The sequence below is a fragment of the Oncorhynchus mykiss genome, chromosome 19 (assembly GCF_057628025.1).
Source record: "Oncorhynchus mykiss isolate SJ-2025 chromosome 19, ASM5762802v1, whole genome shotgun sequence".
NCBI classification, from domain to species: domain Eukaryota; kingdom Metazoa; phylum Chordata; class Actinopteri; order Salmoniformes; family Salmonidae; genus Oncorhynchus; species Oncorhynchus mykiss.
In genome coordinates, this window is record NC_143040.1 from 5,420,001 (window position 1) to 5,443,040 (window position 23,040).

The 23,040-nt window shown below is 42.9% G+C and overlaps 1 protein-coding gene across 6 annotated transcripts in view; it reads right to left on the minus strand.

Annotated features, from left to right (window-relative positions):
- Positions 1-23,040, minus strand: part of LOC110519864 (receptor-type tyrosine-protein phosphatase delta) — a 275,027-nt gene that overhangs the window by 78,766 nt on the left and 173,221 nt on the right. For 4 of the 6 annotated variants that reach the window (XR_016488744.1, XM_090209954.1, XM_090209953.1 and 1 more), the window contains exons 15-19: positions 10,582-10,676; positions 9,280-9,536; positions 7,059-7,152; positions 5,056-5,286; positions 4,556-4,716 (exon numbers count right to left, since the gene is read on the minus strand). Coding sequence is in view for 5 of the 6 variants with exons in the window: in XM_090209954.1 (XP_090066080.1) it covers positions 4,556-4,716; positions 5,056-5,286; positions 7,059-7,152; positions 9,280-9,536; positions 10,582-10,676 (838 nt within the window). In the remaining variant the exon portion in view is untranslated. Of the gene's footprint in view, positions 1-4,302; positions 4,315-4,555; positions 4,717-5,055; positions 5,287-7,058; positions 7,153-9,279; positions 9,537-10,581; positions 10,677-12,120; positions 12,718-14,499; positions 14,618-19,903; positions 19,931-21,010; positions 21,205-22,105; positions 22,412-23,040 lie in introns of all 6 variants that reach the window. The other 2 variants (XM_090209950.1, XM_090209951.1) reach the window with 2 other exon arrangements.

A 23,040-nucleotide genomic window follows, 5' to 3' on the forward strand; every position in this document is an offset into this window, starting at 1 on the left:
AGTCAGCTATCATTCCAGTCCTTGGTCTAGCCTGGATACCAGTCAGCTATCATTCCACTCCTTGGTCTAGTCTGGGTACCAGTCAACTATCATTCCACTCCATGGTCTAGTCTGGGTACCAGTCAGCTATCATTCCACTCCTTGGTCTAGTCTGGTACCAGTCAGCTATCATTCCACTCCTTGGTCTAGTCTGGATACCAGTCAGCTATCATTCCACTCCTTGGTCTAGTCTGGGTACCAGTCAGCTATCATTCCACTCATTGGTCTAGTCTGGGTAACAGTCAGCTATCATTCCACTCCTTGGTCTAGTCTGATACCAGTCAGATATAATTCCACTCCTTGGTCTAGTCTGGATACCAGTCAGTCTAGCTATCATTCCACTCCTTGGTCTAGTCTGGATACCAGTCAGATATTATTCCACTCCTTGGTCTAGTCTGGATACCAGTCAGTCTAGCTATCATTCCACTCCTTGGTCTCATCTGGATACCAGTCAGCTATCATTCCACTCCATGGTCTCGTCTGGATACCAGTCAGCTATCATTCCACTCCTTGGTCTCGTCTGGATGCCAGTCAGTCAGCTATCATTCCACTCCTTGGTCTCGTCTGGATACCAGTCAGCTATCATTCCACTCCTTGGTCTCGTCTGGATACCAGTCAGTCAGCTATCATTCCACTCCATGGTCTCGTCTGGATACCAGTCAGCTATCATTCCACTCCTTGGTCTCGTCTGGATGCCAGTCAGTCAGCTATCATTCCACTCCTTGGTCTCGTCTGGATACCAGTCAGTCAGCTATCATTCCACTCCTTGGTCTCGTCTGGATACCAGTCAGTCAGCTATCATTCCACTCCTTGGTCTCGTCTGGATACCAGTCAGCTATCATTTCATTCCTTGGTCTCGTCTGGAAACCAGTCAGTCAGCTATCATTCCACTCCTTGGTCTAGTCTGGATACCAGTCAGCTATCATTCCACTCCATGGTCTCGTCTGGATACCAGTCAGCTATCATTCCACTCCTTGGTCTCGTCTGGATGCCAGTCAGTCAGCTATCATTCCACTCCTTGGTCTCGTCTGGATACCAGTCAGTCAGATACCAGTCAGTCAGTCTCGTCTGGATACAAGTCAGCTATCATTCCATTCCTTGGTCTCGTCTGGATACCAGTCAGTCAGCTATCATTCCACTCCTTGGTCTAGTCTGGATACCAGTCAGATATCATTCCACTCCTTGGTCTAGTCTGGATACCAGTCAGTCTAGCTATCATTCCACTCCTTGGTCTCATCTGGATACCAGTCAGCTATCATTCCACTCCATGGTCTCGTCTGGATACCAGTCAGCTATCATTCCACTCCTTGGTCTCGTCTGGATACCAGTCAGCTATCATTCCACTCCTTGGTCTCGTCTGGATACCAGTCAGTCAGCTATCATTCCACTCCTTGGTCTCGTCTGGATACCAGTCAGTCAGCTATCATTCCACTCCTTGGTCTAGCCTGGATACCAGTCAGCTATCATTCCACTCCTTGGTCTAGCCTGGATACCAGTCAGCTATCATTCCACTCCTTGGTCTCGTCTGGATACCAGTCAGCTATCATTCCATTCCTTGGTCTCGTCTGGATACCAGTCAGTCAGCTATCATTCCACTCCTTGGTCTAGTCTGGATACCAGTCAGATATCATTCCACTCCTTGGTCTAGTCTGGATACCAGTCAGCTATCATTCCACTCCTTGGTCTAGTCTGGATACCAGTCAGCTATCATTCCACTCCTTGGTCTAGTCTGGATACCAGTCAGTTATCATTCCACTCCATGGTCTAGTATGGATACCAGCCAGCTATCATTCCACTCTTGGTCTCATCTGGATACCAGTCAGTCAGCTATCATTCCACTCCTTGGTCTAGCCTGGATACCAGTCAGTCAGCTATCATTCCACTCCTTGATCTCATCTGAATACCAGTCAGCTATCATTCCACTCCTTGGTCTCGTCTGGATACCAGTCAGCTATCATTCCACTCCTTGGTCTAGCCTGGATACCAGTCAGTTATCATTCCAATCCATTGTCTAGTATGGATACCAGTCAGCTATCTTTCCACTCATTTGTCTAGTCTGGATACCAGTCAGCTATCATTCCACTCCTTGGTCTAGTCTGGATACCAGTCAGCTATCATTCCACTCCTTGGTCTAGTCTGGATACCAGTCAGCTATCATTCCACTCCTTGGTCTAGTCTGGATACCAGTCAGCTATCATTCCACTCCTTGGTCTAGCCTGGATACCAGTCAGCTATCATTCCACTCCTTGGTCTAGCCTGGAGACCAGTCAGCTATCATTCCACTCCTTGGTCTAGCCTGGCTACCAGTCAGCTATCATTCCAGTCCTTGGTCTAGCCTGGATACCAGTCAGCTATCATTCCACTCCTTGGTCTAGCCTGGATACCAGTCAGCTATCATTCCACTCCTTGGTCTAGCCTGGATACCAGTCCGCTATCATTCCCCTCCTTGGTCTCATCTGGATACCAGTCAGCTATCATTCCAATCCTTGGTCTAGTCTTGGTACCAGTCAGCTATCATTCTACTCCTTGGTCTAGTCTGGATACCAGTCAGCTATCATTCCACTCCTTGGTCTAGTCTGGATACCAGTCAGCTATTTCCACTCCTTGGTCTAGCCTGGATACCAGTCAGCTATCATTCTACTCCTTGGTCTAGCCTGGATACCAGTCAGCTATCATTCCACTCCTTGGTCTAGCCTGGCTACCAGTCAGCTATCATTCCAGTCCTTGGTCTAGCCTGGATACCAGTCAGCTATCATTCCACTCCTTGGTCTAGTCTGGTATCAGTCAGCTATCATTCCACTCCTTGGTCTCGTCTGGATACCAGTCAGCTATCATTCCACTCCTTGGTCTCATCTGGATACCAGTCAGCTATCATTCCACTCCTTGGTCTAGTCTGGCTACCCATCTGTTTGGCTATCATTCCAATCCTTTCAATGTAATGATGTCTGTAATGACAGACTTTAGCATATGAAACGGAGAACAAGGAGTGGAATTTTAGCTAAACATACTGGTACCCAGGCTACATATTACCAGGTGCATGGAGGAAAACTGACTGGCACCCAGGCTACATATTACCAGGTGTAGGGAGTAAAACTGACTGGTACCAAGGCTACATATTACCAGGTGTAGGGAGTAAAACTGACTGGTACCCAGGCTACATATTACCAGGTGTAGGGAGTAAAACTGACTGGTACCCAGGCTACATATTACCAGGTGTATGGAGTAAAACTGACTGGTACCCAGGATACATATTACCAGGTGTAGGGAGTAAAACTGACTGGTACCCAGGCTACATATTGCCAGGTATAGGGAGGAAAACTGACTGGTACCCAGGCTACATATTACCAGGTGTAGGGAGGAAAACTGACTGGTACCCAGGCTACATATTACCAGGTGTAGGGAGTAAAACTGACTGGTACCCAGGCTACATATTACCAGGTGTAGGGAGTAAACTGACTGGTACCCAGGCTACATATTACCAGGTGTAGGGAGTAAAACTGACTGGTGCCCAGGCTACATATTACCAGGTGTAGGGAGTAAACTGACTGGTACCCAGGCTACATATTACCAGGTGTAGGGAGTAAACTGACTGGTACCCAGGCTACATATTACCAGGTGTAGGGAGTAAAACTGACTGGTACCCAGGCTACATATTACCAGGTGTAGGGAGTAAACTGACTGGTACCAAGGCTACATATTACCAGGTGTAGGGAGTAAAACTGACTGGTACCCAGGCTACATATTACCAGGTGTAGGGAGTAAACTGACTGGTACCCAGGCTACATATTACCAGGTGTAGGGAGTAAAACTGACTGGTACCCAGGCTACATATCACCAGGTGTATGGAGTAAAACTGACTGGTACCCAGGCTACATATTACCAGGTGTAGGGAGTAAACTGACTGGTACCCAGGCTACATATTACCAGGTGTAGGGAGTAAACTGACTGGTACCCAGGCTACATATTACCAGGTGTAGGGAGTAAACTAACTGGTACCCAGGCTACATATTACCAGGTGTAAGGAGTAAAACTGACTGGTACCCAGGCTACATATTACCAGGTGTAGGGAGTAAAACTGACTGGTACCCAGGCTACATATTACCAGGTGTATGGAGGGAAAACGATATACTAAATATTGTGCTTCAGTTTCATTTCTTTGCACTATAGTTTCAACATAGCATGATTCTAACAGCTGTAACCTAGGTAACATGATGGTAATCAGAATCTCTAACGGGATAGTAATGAGTGTATCCTTCTTCTTACCTGTCTGGTTTACTGGGTCAACGAAGCAGAGTGAGCAGAACAAGAGAAAGAAATATCATGTTATGATATTGAGAGTTGATCAGAAACCTGAAACTGTCTGTACATTAGTAGTGCTTTCCTCCTCTCCTCTCCTCTCCTCTCCTCTCCTCTCCTCTCCTCTCCTCTCCTCTCCTCTCCTCTCCTCTCCTCTCCCTCCTCCCCTCCCCTCCCCTCCTCTCCTCTCCTCTCCTCTCCTCTCCTCTCCTCTCCTCACCTCTTGAAGAGTAGGATGGCGATGACGATGCAGACAATGAAGATGACAGCCATTACCGGCCCCACCACCCACAGAAGCCCCTCCTCCTCATCTACGATTGGCTGAGGGTCCACGTCATTGGAGGTCACGGGGTCAGAATAGGGGCTGGTTGAATACATTGTCTAGAGAGAGAGGGAGAGAGAGAGAGAGAGGTTAGAGAGAGGGTGTGTGTGTGTGTGTGTGTGTGTGTGTGTGCACGCGCGCGCGTGTGTGTTTGGTTAGAGAGAGTGTGTGTTATCTGAGGCATACTCGTGTGATGAGTAACTTAAAAACCTGAAGACTTGTTAGCTAATGACGAGGCTTTAGCTCAGTGGGCTAACAGAGAGACCCAGGTTTGAACCCAGGCCAGCACGAAGAACACATGCTTCTGGTGTGTGTCTGCTAATGTGTGTGTGTGTATGTGTATGTGTATGTGTGTGTGTGTGTGTGAGTGTGTGTGTCCACTCCCAGCCCAAACCCACATTATTAGACAGGTCTAGCAGCGCCAGCACGAAGAACACATATTCCTGTCCGTTTTGCAGGGGGCGGTTCCGGAACTCTCCATAGCTCCTCCCATCACCGAGGGTGAACTCCTGTGGGAGGATCTTAAAGTGGGCGGAAACATAGGCCCTGGGATCTGATTGGCTGGCCGGGACCTGGCGACGGACACGCAGCGCCTGGCTCACACTGGTCCTGTTGATCTCTTTCAGGAGCTGGAGGAGAGGGGGGAGTAGAGATGGATAGACAGAGGGGAGGAGAGGATAGAGAGAGGGGAGGAGAGGATAGAGAGAGGGGAGGAGAGGATAGAGATGGATAGAGAGAGGGGAGAAGAGGATAGAGAGAGGGGAGGATAGAGAGAGAGGAGGAGAGGATTGAGAGAGGGGAGGAGAGGATAGAGATGGATAGACAGAGGGGAGGAGAGGATAGAGAGAGGGGAGGAGAGGATAGAGAGAGGGGAGGAGAGGATAGAGAGAGGGGAGGAGAGGATAGAGATGGATAGACAGAGGGGAGGAGGGGATAGAGAGAGGGGAGGAGAGGATAGAGATGGATAGACAGAGGGGAGGAGGGGATAGAGATGGATAGAGAGAGGGGAGGAGAGGTAGAATTGAGAGAGATGGATAGAGAGAGGAGAGGAGGGGATATAGATGGATAGAAAGAGGGGAGGAGAAGATAGAGAGAGTGGAGGAGGGGATAGAGATGGAAAGAGAGAGGGGAGAAGAGGATAGAGAGAGGGGAGGAGGGGATAGAGATGGATAGAGAGAGGGGAGGAGAGGTAGAATTCAGAGAGATGGATAGAGAGAGGAGAGGAGGGGATATAGATGGATAGAGATTGATAGAAAGATGAGAGGAGAGGTAGAAGGGAGAGAGATGGATAGAGAGAGGAGAGGAAATATAGGGATAGAAAGAGGTGGTGAGAGGGGGTTAAAGGAGAGGAGGAGATGAGAGAGAAGAGAGGAGGAGAGGAGAGGAGGAGAGAGAGGAGGTTAAATGTTATTAACAATGGTATCTGGTTATTACCCATCATCATCATCTTCATATTGTGTTATCTGGTTATTACCCATCATTATCATCTTCATATTGTGTTATCATTATCATCTTCATATTGTGTTATCTGGTTATTACCCATCATTATCATCTTCATATTGTGTTATCTGGTTATTACCCATCATTATCATCTTCATATTGTGTTATCTGGTTATTACCCCATTATTATCATCTTCATATTGTGTTATCTGGTTATTACCCCATCACTATCATCTTCATATTGTGTTATCTGGTTATTACCCATCATTATCATCTTCATATTGTGTTATCTGGTTATTACCCCATTATTATCATATTCATGTTGTGTTATCTGGTTATTACCCATCATCATCATCATCATCTTCATATTGTGTTATCTGGTTATTACCCATCATTATCATCTTCATATTGTGTTATCTGGTTATTACCCATCATTATCATCTTCATATTGTGTTATCTGGTTATTACCCATCATTATCATCTTCATATTGTGTTATCTGGTTATTACCCATCATTATCATCTTCATATTGTGTTATCTGGTTATTACCCATCATTATCATCTTCATATTGTGTTATCTGGTTATTACCCCCTTATTATCATCTTCATATTGTGTTATCTGGTTATTACCCCATTATTATCATCTTCATATTGTGTTATCTGGTTATTACCCCATTATTATCATCTTCATGTTGTGTTATCTGGTTATTAACAATCATTATCATCTTCATATTGTGTTATCTGGTTATTACCCCATTATTATCATCTTCATATTGTGTTATCTGGTTATTACCCCATTATTATCATCTTCATGTTGTGTTATCTGGTTATTACCGATCATTATCATCTTCATATTGTGTTATCATTATCATCTTCATATTGTGTTATCTGGTTATTACCCCATCATTATCATCTTCATATTGTGTTATCGTTATCATCTCCATCATCATGCAGTATCTCACCTCATCTAGGTTCATCTGATCAGGGTTGTCACCAGGCTTCAAGAACTTCCCTCCTCTCTGTTTCTTCAGAGGAACCACCACCACATAGTAGCCCCTGGCAACAGCAACACAACACTTCAGTTATCATGTACAGCTGGGATCATCAACTAGATTCACCTTAATGATGGTCGACTACAGGGATCATCAACTAGATTCACCTTAATGATGGTCGACTACAGGGATCATCAACTAGATTCACCTTAACGATGGTCGACTACAGTACAGAGATCATCAACTAGATTTACCTTAATGATGGTCGACGACAGAGATCATCAACTAGATTCACCTTAATGATGGTTGACTACCTAGATCATCAACTAGATTCACCTTAATGATGGTCGACTACAGAGATTATCAACTAGATTCACCTTAATGATGGTCGACTACAGAGATCATCAACTAGATTTACCTTAATGATGGTCGACGACAGAGATCATCAACTAGATTCACCTTAATGATGGTTGACTACAGAGATCATCAACTAGATTCACCTTAATGATGGTTGACTACAGAGATCATCAACTAGATTCACCTTAATGATGGTCGACTACAGGGATCATCAACTAGATTCACCTTAACGATGGTCAACTACAGTACAGAGATCATCAACTAGATTCACCTTAATGATGGTCGACTACAGGGATCATCAACTAGATTTACCTTAATGATGGTCGACTACAGTACAGAGATCATCAACTCGATTTACCTTAATGATGGTCGACTACAGAGATTATCAACTAGATTTACCTTAATGATGGTCGACTACAGTACAGAGATCATCAACTAGATTTACCTTAATGATGGTCGACTACAGAGATCATCAACTAGATTCACCTTAATGATGGTCAACTACAGTACAGAGATCATCAACTAGATTCACCTTAATGATGGTCGACTACAGAGATCATCAACTAGATTCACCTTAATGATGGTCGACTACAGAGATCATCAACTAGATTCACCTTAATGATGGTTGACGACAGAGATCATCAACTAGATTCACCTTAATGATGGTCGACTACAGAGATCATCAACTAGATTCACCTTAATGATGGTCGACTACAGAGATCATCAACTAGATTCACCTTAATGATGGTCGACTACAGAGATCATCAACTAGATTCACCTTAATGATGGTCGACTACGGAGATCATCAACTAGATTCACCTTAATGATGGTCGACTACAGAGATCATCAACTAGATTCACCTTAATGATGGTTGACGACAGAGATCATCAACTAGATTCACCTTAATGATGGTTGACGACAGAGATCATCAACTAGATTCACCTTAATGATGGTTGACGACAGAGATCATCAACTAGATTCAGCCTCAGGCTAATTTTTTCTTGAGCGGATGGTCAGGGACCCCGGAACATAATTACAAATAATTTATAGACTGCAAATTGACCGCAAGGAGCCCATTTGGTGTTGGAGGGCCAGTAGGAGGCGCACTTTCCTCTGGTATAAAAAATAAAGAAATATCCCAATGCCCCATGGCAGTGATTGGGGACATTGCCCTGTGTAGGATGATGTCTTTCGGATGGGACGTTAAACAGGTATTTTGACTCTCTGTGGTCACTAAAGATCCCATGGTACTTATCGTAAGAGTAGGGTTGTTAACCCCCGATGTCCTGGCTAAATTCCCAATCTGGCCCTCAAACCATCACGGTCACCTAATCATCCTCAGCTTCCAATTGGCTCATTCATTCCCCCTCCTCTCCCCTGTAACTATTCCCCAGGGCGTTTACTGTAAATGAGAACGTTGTCTCAGTCAACTGACCTGGTAGAATAAGGGTTCAATAAATACAAACGACCATATACAGAATCTCTCTATTATACGTGGGAACACTTTGGAACACATTTCCTACATTAAAATCACTTGGCGCTGAAATGCTGCTGTTTTTACAGCCTTTATGTTCAACAATAACTTATTTTATTTTTTATTTTTTATAGTTGGTCCTAAAATTTTGGAGGGACCAAATAAATAAAACCGTCCCTCCCTCCCTCTCTCTCTCTCTCTCTCTCCCTCCCTCCCTCCCTCCCTCCCTCCCTCCCTCCCACTCTCTCTCCCTCCCTCCCTCCCTCCCTCCCTCCCTCCCTCCCTCCCTCCCTCCCTCCCTCCCTCCCTCCCACTCTCTCTCTCTCCCTCCCTCCCTCCCTCCCTCCCTCCCTCCCTCACCTGACGGTAGTGGTGGTCTGTACGGGCGGTAGTTGAACCGTCACCATCCCGTCTGCGTTGGTCTTCCCCACCAGCGTGGGTTTGGAACGCAGCACGTCCGGGGCGGTCGTCACGGTTACGCGGTGCTGTAGACCTCCGGCACTGTTGCCACGGTTAGTCAACAGGAAGGAGTACTGTGTTTCCGGCTGCAGACCTGTTATCAGCTTCTGGTTCTGTTTACCATCCACCTCAACACTCTGACCCTTACCATACAGGATCTATTGAGAGAGAGAGAGATAATCAACACCCTGACCCTTACCATACAGGATCTATAGAGAGACAGAGATAATCAACACCCTGACCCTTACCATACAGGATCTATAGAGAGACAGAGATAATCAACACCCTGACCCTTACCATACAGGATCTATAGAGAGAGAGAGATAATCAACACTCTGACCCTTACCATACAGGATCTATAGAGAGAGAGAGATAATCAACACCTTGACCCTTACCATACAGGATCTATAGAGAGACAGAGATAATCACCCTGACCCTTACCATACAGGATCTATTGAGAGAGAGAGAGATAATCAACACCCTGACCCTTACCATACAGGATCTATTGAGAGAGAGAGAGATAATCAACACCCTGACCCTTACCATACAGGATCTATAGAGAGACAGAGATAATCAACACTCTGACCCTTACCATACAGGATCTATAGAGAGACAGAGATAATCAACACCCTGACCCTTACCATACAGGATCTATAGAGAGACAGAGATAATCAACACCCTGACCCTTACCATACAGGATCTATAGAGAGACAGAGATAATCAACACCCTGACCCTTACCATACAGGATCTATAGAGAGACAGAGATAATCAACACTCTGACCCTTACCATACAGGATATATTGAGAGAGAGAGAGAGAGATAATCAACACCCTGACCCTTACCATACAGGATCTATAGAGAGACAGAGATAATCAACACCCTGACCCTTACCATACAGGATCTATAGAGAGACAGAGATAATCAACACTCTGACCCTTACCATACAGGATCTATAGAGAGACAGAGATAATCAACACTCTGACCCTTACCATACAGGATCTATAGAGAGAGAGAGATAATCAACACCCTGACCCTTACCATACAGGATCTATAGAGAGAGAGCGAGATAATCAACACACTGACCCTTACCATACAGGATCTATAGAAAGAGAGATAATCAACACCCTGACCCATACCATACAGGATCTCTAGAGAGAGAGAGAGATAATCAACACACACCATCTAAAGTCCCTGTAACTCACCGTAAAAGGCTGGGAGGGTGTTTTGTCTCGTATCTCCCAGGTCAGCAGGACTGAGTTCTTCATGGCAGCCTTCACTCTGAAGTTAGTAGCAAACACTGTGCAGAGGAACATAGAAAACAACAGTATGACTCCGCAGACTGTTCTTAGATCATAGAAATACAACCCATAGAACTGGGGCCTATCCCCATTCAAGTCACTGATGGACTTTTTAATATGGATTCTATTTCTACGCTTTCGATCTCCTTATAGGATCCAGATCCGGGTTCCAATACTATTTTCACATGTTTTTATCTGGGCTTGATTGATTCAAATCAAATCAAATCAAATGTATTTATAAAGCCCTTCGTACATCAGCTGATGTCTCAAAGTGCTGTACAGAAACTCAGCCTAAAACCCCCAAACAGCAAGCAATGCAGGTGTAGAAGCACGGTGGCTAGGAAAAACTCCCTAGAAAGGCCAGAAAACCTAGGAAGAAACCTAGAGAGGAACCAGGCTATGTGGGCTTGCCTGGAGCCATGGAAGCAGTAGTCTGAAGGAGTGCAATCCTCGGCCCACCAGGCACTCCAGGCAGGCCAGAGCAAACGCTGAAAGTACATATTTTGAAAGATTTCTAATAGTATCTGAACCCAGGTCTGAGAGAAACAGGTAATATCTTACCTGTATTTTACAGTTTCTAGTTTCTGTTTTCTAGTTTCTGGTTTCTGGTTTCTGGTTTCTAGTTTCTAGTTTCTGGTTTCTGGTTTCTGGTTTCTGGTTTCTAGTTTCTAGTTTCTGGTTTCTGGTTTCTAGTTTCTAGTTTCTAGTTTCTGGTTTCTGGTTTCTAGTTTCTAATTTCTAGTTTCTGTCTGTCCAGAAATACAGTCTAGAAGTGATGTCAGCTTGACTGGATAATGAGATGTGACTAGAATTCCTTACCTTGTCAGCTGAAGGAGACAGAACACATATTAAGACTACAGACCAGACTGACAAGACAGACAAGAACAAAACAGACTTACGGCGACGCTGTAACGTGTTCGGTAGGGTGTGTGGGTGAGTATTTCCACTGAGTTTGACGTGAGGTAATGTACAGTGTGGAGGAAAGAGTGTGTTTAGGATGGGGGGGGGGCAGAAATGGAAGATGGTTGTTGGGTAGTTGCTCAAAGGTGGTAGTGAGTGAGTGTGTGTGTGTGTGTGTGTGTGTGTGTGTGTCTGTGTGTGTGCGTGTGAATGTGTGTGTGTGTGTGTGTGTGTGTGTGTGTGTGTGTGTGTGTGTGTGTGTGTCTGTGTGTGTGCGTGTGAATGTGTGTGTGTGTGTGTGAGAGTGTGTGAGTGTGTGTGTGTGTGTGTGTGTGAGTGTGTGTGTGTGTGTGTGTGTGTGTGTGTGTGTGTGTGTGTGTGTGTGTGTGTGTGTGTGTGTGAGTGTGTGTGAGTGTGTGTGTGTGTGTGTGTGTGTGTGTGTGTGAGTGTGTGAGTGTGTGTGTGTGTGTGACTGTGAGTGTGTGTGAGTGTGTGAGTGTGTGTGTGTGTGAGTGTGTGTGTGTGAGTGTGTGTGTGTCCTACCTTCCACATCCAGTGGTTGTGTCCTAAACTGGACGCCGGGACTATACGGCCCCGCCCCTACCGCCGTGAACGCACGCACTCTGACGTCATACACCGTGTCAGCGCTCAGCCCTTCCAACGTCACGCTAGATTCCGGTACCGTCACCACCACCTCCCCGGTAGCGTTCCCACCTCTACCGTTAACATCCCGGTACTGCACCGAGTACTTCACAATCTTCCCGTTTTGTTCGATCAGCGGGACAGACTTCCAAGCGAGCCGCATGGAAGACGCCGAGGCGCCTTCAGACAGGATGTTTTCTGGGTATCCTCCGGGAACGTCTTCCGGAGTGGTCACCTCGATCGCTGCCTCCTCTCCGTATCCTATCTTATTCCGGGCGGAGAGTCGGAACACGTACGACGCCCCCTTGTGGATATCCTGAGCAGTGTAGGACTTTTCCTTGCTGGGGAATTCTACCACGGTGAAGGGGAGGACATCCAGGCGTCCGAAGGTTAGACGGTACCCCAGGAGAGGGGTAGCGGGGCTGGGTGGAGGCAGCCACTGGAGCTGGGCCGTGCCCACGGGGGTGGGACTTACTGAGAGCCTGGGGGGTTCTGGGACTGGGGGGAGGAGGGGAGAGAGAGAGGGGTGAAGGTAGAGAGAGAGGGGAAGAGGAGAGAAGAGGATGTTACTATTAATGAGAATTAACTGCTCATGAACACCTGCTCATAATCTCTGCACAAATGTAGCCTGTCATTAGAGCCAGAAATGGTGATGCACCTGGATGTCGAGCTGAAAGTCATTCATGTTAACAGTCAATAACAACTAGATATATCATGTTAACATTCTATATCAACTAGTGATATCATGTTAACAGTCTATATCAACTAGTGATATCATATTAACAGTCTATATCAACTAGTGATATCATGTTAACAGTCTATATCAACTAGTTATATCATGTTAACAGTCTATATCAACTAGGGATATCAAGTCCAGAGCAAGCAGGACCATAGGTACGACCTGTCTACAGCAGGACAATAGGGCCGACCTGTTTACGGTGAAGCATGGTGGTGGCAGCAACATCATGCTGTGGGGATGTTTTTCAGTGGCAGGGACTGGGAGACTAGTCAGGATCAAGGCAAAGATGAACGGAGCAAAGTACAGAGAGATCCTTGATGAAAACCTGCTCCAGAGCTCAGGACCTCAGACTGGGGCAAAAGTTCACCTTCCAACAGGTCAACGACCCTAAGCACACAGCCAAGACAACGGAGGAGTGGCTACGGGAAAATGAAAAATAGCTGTGCAGCGACGCTCCCCATCCAACCTGACAGAGCTTGAGAGGATCTGCAGAGAAGAATGGGAGAAACTCCCCAAATACAAGTGTGCCAAGCTTGTAGTGTCATCCCCAAGAATACTCGAGGCTGTAATCACTGCCAAAGGTGCTTCAACAAAGTACTGAGTAAAGGGTCTGAATACTTATGTAAATGTGATATTTCCATTAAAAAATACAATATATAATTTATGTTAAAAAATGTCTAAAACCTGTTTTTTGCTTTATCATTATGGGGTATTGTGATGTCATTATGGGGTATTGTGATGTCATTATGGGTTATTGTGATGTCATTATGGGGTAATGTGATGTCATTATGGGGTAATGTGATGTCATTATGGGGTAATGTGATGTCATTATGGGGTATTGTGATGTCATTATGGGGTATTGTGATGTCATTATGGGGTATTGTGATGTCATTATGGGGTATTGTGATGTCATTATGGGGTAATGTGATGTCATTATGGGGTAATGTGATGTCATTATGGGGTATTGTGATGTCATTATGGGTTATTGTGATGTCATTATGGGGTAATGTGATGTCATTATGGGGTAATGTGATGTCATTATGGGGTAATGTGATGTCATTATGGGGTATTGTGATGTCATTATGGGGTATTGTGATGTCATTATGGGGTATTGTGATGTCATTATGGGGTATTGTGATGTCATTATGGGGTAATGTGATGTCATTATGGGGTAATGTGATGTCATTATGGGGTATTGTGATGTCATTATGGGATATTGTGATGTCATTATGGGGTATTGTGTGTAGATTGATGAGGAAATAGAACAATTGACTCCATTTTAGAATAAGACTGTAACAAAATGTGCAATATGTAAAGGGGTCTGAATACGTTTGAAGGCTCTGTATGTGACCTCTTAAAATACGGATGGTCGTCTTTTTCAATTTCAGTTTCACGCTCGCGACCCCCATTTAGAGGAATCACTGCTCTAAAGAAGGCTGCGAAGCCTTAGTACATCTGTCTCGGTGTCTAGCAGCAGGCTGGGTAGCTGTGTCTGTACTGTCTGTTATATTATGTTGGGATGATACATGATAAGTACGTACGTGGGAGGGTAGTGCAGAGAGTTTGGGGTTTGCTCCGTGCCCCGTCTCCCTTGGCGGTGTACGCCCCCACAGACACAGAGTAGGCAGTATCAGCCTGGAGTTCCCCTAGAACCAACTCCTACAGAACACATAGAACGCAGAACTCATCAGTATTACAGAACCACCTCCTACAGATTGTAGAACTCATCAGTATTACAGAACCACCTCCTATAGATTATAGAACTCATCAGTATTACAGAACCACCTCCTACAGATTATAGAACTCATCAGTATTACAGAACCACCTCCTACAGATTATAGAACTCATCAGTATTACAGAACCACCTCCTATAGATTATAGAACTCATCAGTATTACAGAACCACCTCCTACAGATTATAGAACTCATCAGTATTACAGAACCACCTCCTATAGATTATAGAACTCATCAGTATTACAGAACCACCTCCTACAGATTGTAGAACTCATCAGTATTACAGAACCACCTCCTATAGATTATAGAACTCATCAGTATTACAGAACCACCTCCTACAGATTATAGAACTCATCAGTATTACAGAACCACCTCCTATAGATTATAGAACTCATCAGTATTACAGAACCACCTCCTATAGATTATAGAACTCATCAGTATTACAGAACCACCTCCTATAGATTAAAGAACTCATCAGTATTACAGAACCACCTCCTACAGATTATAGAACTCATCAGTATTACAGAACCACCTCCTACAGATTATAGAACTCATCAGTATTACAGAACCACCTCCTATAGATTATAGAACTCATCAGTATTACAGAACCACCTCCTATAGATTATAGAACTCATCAGTATTACAGAACCACCTCCTATAGATTATAGAACTCATCAGTATTACAGAACCACCTCCTATAGATTATAGAACTCATCAGTATTACAGAACCACCTCCTACAGATTATAGAACTCATCAGTATTACAGAACCACCTCCTACAGATTATAGAACTCATCAGTATTACAGAACCACCTCCTATAGATTATAGAACTCATCAGTATTACAGAACCACCTCCTACAGATTATAGAACTCATCAGTATTACAGAACCACCTCCTATAGATTATAGAACTCATCAGTATTACAGAACCACCTCCTATAGATTATAGAACTCATCAGTATTACAGAACCACCTCCTACAGATTATAGAACTCATCAGTATTACAGAACCACCTCCTATAGATTATAGAACTCATCAGTATTACAGAACCACCTCCTATAGATTATAGAACTCATCAGTATTACAGAACCACCTCCTATAGATTATAGAACTCATCAGTATTACAGAACCACCTCCTACAGATTATAGAACTCATCAGTATTACAGAACCACCTCCTACAGATTATAGAACTCATCAGTATTACAGAACCACCTCCTATAGATTATAGAACTCATCAGTATTACAGAACCACCTCCTATAGATTATAGAACTCATCAGTATTACAGAACCACCTCCTACAGATTATAGAACTCATCAGTATTACAGAACCACCTCCTATAGATTATAGAACTCATCAGTATTACAGAACCACCTCCTACAGATTATAGAACTCATCAGTATTACAGAACCACCTCCTATAGATTATAGAACTCATCAGTATTACAGAACCACCTCCTACAGATTATAGAACTCATCAGTATTACAGAACCACCTCCTACAGATTAAAGAACTCATCAGTATTACAGAACCACCTCCTACAGATTATAGAACTCATCAGTATTACAGAACCACCTCCTATAGATTATAGAACTCGTCAGTATTACAGAACCACCTCCTATAGATTAAAGAACTCATCAGTATTACAGAACCACCTCCTACAGATTATAGAACTCATCAGTATTACAGAACCACCTCCTACAGATTGTAGAACTCATCAGTATTACAGAACCACCTCCTACAGATTGTAGAACTCATCAGTATTACAGAACCACCTCCTATAGATTATAGAACTCATCAGTATTACAGAACCACCTCCTATAGATTATAGAACTCATCAGTATTACAGAACCACCTCCTACAGATTATAGAACTCATCAGTATTACAGAACCACCTCCTATAGATTATAGAACTCATCAGTATTACAGAACCACCTCCTACAGATTATAGAACTCATCAGTATTACAGAACCACCTCCTACAGATTATAGAACTCATCAGTATTACAGAACCACCTCCTACAGATTATAGAACTCATCAGTATTACAGAACCACCTCCTACAGATTATAGAACTCATCAGTATTACAGAACCACCTCCTATAGATTATAGAACTCATCAGTATTACAGAACCACCTCCTATAGATTATAGAACTCATCAGTATTACAGAACCACCTCCTACAGATTATAGAACTCATCAGTATTACAGAACCACCTCCTATAGATTATAGAACTCATCAGTATTACAGAACCACCTCCTATAGATTATAGAACTCATCAGTATTACAGAACCACCTCCTACAGATTATAGAACTCATCAGTATTACAGAACCACCTCCTACAGATTATAGAACTCATCAGTATTACAGAACCACCTCCTATAGATTATAGAACTCATCAGTATTACAGAACCACCTCCTACAGATTATAGAACTCATCAGTATTACAGAACCACCTCCTACAGATTATAGAACTCATCAGTATTACAGAACCACCTCCTATAGATTATAGAACTCATCAGTATTACAGAACCACCTCCTACAGATTATAGAACTCATCAGTATTACAGAACCACCTCCTACAGATTATAGAACTCATCAGTATTACAGAACCACCTCCTACAGATTATAGAACTCATCAGTATTACAGAACCACCTCCTATAGATTATAGAACTCATCAGTATTACAGAACCACCTCCTATAGATTATAGAACTCATCAGTATTACAGAACCACCTCCTATAGATTATAGAACTCATCAGTATTACAGAACCACCTCCTATAGATTATAGAACTCATCAGTATTACAGAACCACCTCCTATAGATTATAGAACTCATCAGTATTACAGAACCACCTCCTACAGATTATAGAACTCATCAGTATTACAGAACCACCTCCTATAGATTATAGAACTCATCAGTATTACAGAACCACCTCCTATAGATTATAGAACTCATCAGTATTACAGAACCACCTCCTACAGATTATAGAACTCATCAGTATTACAGAACCACCTCCTACAGATTATAGAACTCATCAGTATTACAGAACCACCTCCTATAGATTATAGAACTCATCAGTATTACAGAACCACCTCCTACAGATTATAGAACTCATCAGTATTACAGAACCACCTCCTACAGATTATAGAACTCATCAGTATTACAGAACCACCTCCTACAGATTATAGAACTCATCAGTATTACAGAACCACCTCCTATAGATTATAGAACTCATCAGTATTACAGAACCACCTCCTATAGATTATAGAACTCATCAGTATTACAGAACCACCTCCTATAGATTATAGAACTCATCAGTATTACAGAACCACCTCCTATAGATTATAGAACTCATCAGTATTACAGAACCACCTCCTATAGATTAAAGAACTCATCAGTATTACAGAACCACCTCCTATAGATTATAGAACTCATCAGTATTACAGAACCACCTCCTATAGATTATAGAACTCATCAGTATTACAGAACCACCTCCTACAGATTATAGAACTCATCAGTATTACAGAACCACCTCCTACAGATTATAGAACTCATCAGTATTACAGAACCACCTCCTACAGATTATAGAACTCATCAGTATTACAGAACCACCTCCTATAGATTATAGAACTCATCAGTATTACAGAACCACCTCCTATAGATTATAGAACTCATCAGTATTACAGAACCACCTCCTATAGATTATAGAACTCATCAGTATTACAGAACCACCTCCTATAGATTATAGAACTCATCAGTATTACAGAACCACCTCCTATAGATTATAGAACTCATCAGTATTACAGAACCACCTCCTACAGATTATAGAACTCATCAGTATTACAGAACCACCTCCTATAGATTATAGAACTCATCAGTATTACAGAACCACCTCCTATAGATTATAGAACTCATCAGTATTACAGAACCACCTCCTATAGATTATAGAACTCATCAGTATTACAGAACCACCTCCTACAGAACACATAGAACGCAGAACTCATCAGTATTACAGAACCACCTCCTACAGATTGTAGAACTCATCAGTATTACAGAACCACCTCCTATAGATTATAGAACTCATCAGTATTACAGAACCACCTCCTATAGATTATAGAACTCATCAGTATTACAGAACCACCTCCTACAGATTATAGAACTCATCAGTATTACAGAACCACCTCCTACAGATTGTAGAACTCATCAGTATTACAGAACCACCTCCTACAGTTTAAAGAACTCATCAGTATTACAGAACCACCTCCTATAGATTATAGAACTCATCAGTATTACAGAACCACCTCCTATAGATTATAGAACTCATCAGTATTACAGAACCACCTCCTATAGATTATAGAACTCATCAGTATTACAGAACCACCTCCTATAGATTATAGAACTCATCAGTATTACAGAACCACCTCCTATAGATTATAGAACTCATCAGTATTACAGAACCACCTCCTACAGATTATAGAACTCATCAGTATTACAGAACCACCTCCTACAGATTATAGAACTCATCAGTATTACAGAACCAACTCCTACAGAACACATAGAACGCAGAACTCATCAGTATTACAGAACCACCTCCTATAGATTATAGAACTCATCAGTATTACAGAACCACCTCCTATAGATTATAGAACTCATCAGTATTACAGAACCACCTCCTACAGATTATAGAACTCATCAGTATTACAGAACCACCTCCTATAGATTATAGAACTCATCAGTATTACAGAACCACCTCCTACAGATTATAGAACTCATCAGTATTACAGAACCACCTCCTATAGATTATAGAACTCATCAGTATTACAGAACCACCTCCTACAGATTATAGAACTCATCAGTATTACAGAACCACCTCCTACAGATTCCATTCTAGGCTGTATCTCATTCCATAGTTCCATTCTAGGCTGTATCTCATTCCATAGTTCCATTCTAGGCTGTATCTCATTCCATAGTTCCATTCTAGGCTGTGTCCCATTCCATAGTTCCATTCTAGGCTGTATCTCATTCCATAGTTCCATTCTAGGCTGTGTCCCATTCCATAGTTCCATTCTAGGCTGTGTCCCATTCCATAGTTCCATTCTAGGCTGTGTTTCATTCCATCCTTTTTTCTACTAGCCCATGGGACCTAAACACAGGTCAAGACAACAGCATACTTTAATCCTTTTTTTAGATAACAGATCACAGATATACTTACATATTCTGCAGATTCATTGTATTCCCACTAAACGACAGAACGAAGCAGGGAGCAAAGAGGAGGGAGAGAAATAAACATTTTTTTTTACATTAGTCTCATATTTTATAATATATTGTAAAATATATAATATATATTATTCTTAAAAAATATTTTACATTCTAAGCAATCAGTCTATCTCCAGTAAGGTTTTCAGATACATCTAAATGTTACATTCTATTTCAACATTTCATTCTATTTCAACATTCCATTCTAATCCAACATTCAATTCTAATCCAACATTCCATTCTAATCCAACATTCCATTCTATTTCAACATTTCATTATATTTCAACATTCCATTCTAATCCAACATTCCATTCTAATCCAACATTCCATTCTAATCCAACATTCCATTATATTCCAACATTCCATTCTAATCCAACATTCAATTCTAATCCAACATTCCATTCTAATCCAACATTCCATTCTAATCCAACATTCCATTCTAATCCAACATTCCATTCTAATCCAACATTCCATTATATTCCAACATTCCAATCTAATCCAACATTCCATTCTAATCCAACATTCCATTCTATTTCAACATTTCATTCTATTTCAACATTCCATTCTAATCCAACATTCCATTCTAATCCAACATTCCATTCTAATCCAACATTCCATTCTATTCCAACATTCCAATCTAATCCAACATTCCATTATATTTCAACATTCCATTCTAATCCAACATTCCATTCTAATCCAACAGTCCATTATATTTCAACATTCCATTCTAATCCAACATTCCATTCTATTTCAACATTCCATTCTAATCCAACATTCCATTCTAATCCAACATTCCATTATATTCCAACATTCCATTCTATTCCAACATTCCATTATATTTCAACATTCCATTCCAATCCAACATTACATTCCAGTCCACCATTCCATTCTATTTCAACATTCCATTCTAATCCAACATTCCATTCTAATCCAACATTACAATCTATTTCAACATTCCATTCTATATCAACGTTCCATTCTATATCAACATTCCATTCTATATCAACGTTCCATTCTATATCAATATTCTATTCAACCTGTCTGAGTTGTCTTCCATTGTTACCTGTGAGTCGTCTAGGAGTATATCCTTGATGAGGTTGGGTCCAGCGGGTTCTCCATAGTTCATCTTCATGTAGTGGACCTGGTAACCTCTGACCTGACCATGTTGCCGCTCCACGGCCGGTGCCCGCCACACCACCCTGACTGCTGACGAGTTCACCGCCTCCGACGCCACGTCGCGCGGAGGACCACTGGGAACTGGAAATGCATTGTGGGATAGGTCGAGGTCAAGGGTCAGGGTTCAAAAAGTTGTGGTGGCTCTTAGATGGTTTAGATACTCCGGGGGAGGTGAGCGTTTGGAGGTAGGATAGGTTGGTGGGTTGAAAGCTTTTTGGAGTTCTGTTCAAAATGTCGATAAATATATACGAGATGAAAGCACCAAAAAAGCACCTAAAGACGGCCTGAAAAACTGGCCTGACCTTCAGAGAGCGAGAGTGAATGGAAAATAGAGAGGGGAGATCAGACGATACAAGGAATCCTAAGGGGCTGTGGTTCCCAGAACATCATATAACCTCAGTTATACAGAGGAAGGTACAATACAAACACATACCAAGAAAAAGGTTCAGCTCTGTAGAGGTAAAGTTAACTTCAGCATGACGAGTCAGGGTTGAAAGGAAAGACTGAGGGCTAGGTGGAATTCCCCCCCCCCCCCCTTTTACAGAGATGGTTTAAGCCATAGGGTTCAGCAGCAGTTCACAGGGGCGCATGGTTAATGGAGCGTACTATTATTCCCCTCATGTAGGGGTATTTAGTGACACACCCGCAGGGCTGTCTATTATTGTTCAAAAGGGCATTGTCAGTGGGATACACTGCATCAACCCCCCTCTGGTACAGGGAGAGAAGAGAGAAGAAAAGAGGAAGGATTTTAGAATGAAATGATTGTGTAGAGGTATAGCCAGGGGAGGTATAGCCAGGGGAGGTTTCTTTCTTAGAATGAAGGTCAAGGAGAAAACACAGCTAGGGTTGCTGGGAATAGGATGCCGTTTGGGATGCACCCTACCGGCTAGAGGTTCTCAGGTGGTGGCATTGTTAGTGGGGCGAACCATTTTCACCAAGGATAGGGGTGTTTAGTACCAACAGGCAGGGGAAAGGGACATACCATCTTCTTCGGTGCGTACTAGTAGTTGTAGACTCTCTGGTCCTTCTCCGGCTTCCGTCAGGGCTCTGACCGTGATTCCATACTCGGTCCATTTCTCCAGGTTTTCCAGAAGGTACGGAGAGCTTCCCGGTGGAATTCGGCTGACTTGCTGGGACGTCCTGTTGTCCCGTTCCGTGACAGAATACTGGATGGAATATCCCGTTATGATTCCGTTCTGGAATTCCGCCAGGGGCGGAGCCCAACTTACCAGGATGCTGGTGGAGTTGGGGCTGGAGCATGTGACCTCCTGCGGAGGGGCCGAGGGTTCTGATTGGCCAGGTTTGAGGAAGTACGGGTTGTTTGGTGGATGTGATTGGTTGGTGAGGTGTTTAGTGGAAGATGGTGACAGAAAAGAAAAAAAAGGGGACAAAAAAAAACACAAAATGAAAATAAAAGTCTAGAACCGATGTTTTCTAGAAAGACAAACGACCAGAAGACAAACACAGGTGCAAAACGCCAAATCCAGGGTTGCAAAATGTAGGTAACTTTCCCAAAATGTCCAGGTAATGTCCAGATATCCTGGTTTGGGGAAAGTTTGGGAAAGTTATTGTAATTTAACAACCCTCTCTATTCAAAATCTGTTTGGATAGAAAATGTTGTCAACTGAAAAGGAGTGAAGAAGAACGACGAGTTGTAAAGGAGGAAACAACAGAAAAGGACACTGGACTGAGTCTCTGGGACAACGTGTAACACGTAACCTACCTTGACTCGAGTCTCACTCCAACCCATTCTATCAGTCTCAGTGCTTCTCCCCAGACTGATCCACTTCACATCTCTAACTGCTGAACTACTTTGTGTGATCACCTTACCTTGACTGTAGCCCTAGCTGACTGACAGACTTCAGACTCGTGGAAGTTTGAAAAAAACAAAGATATACGTCTAAAGAATAAATTGTA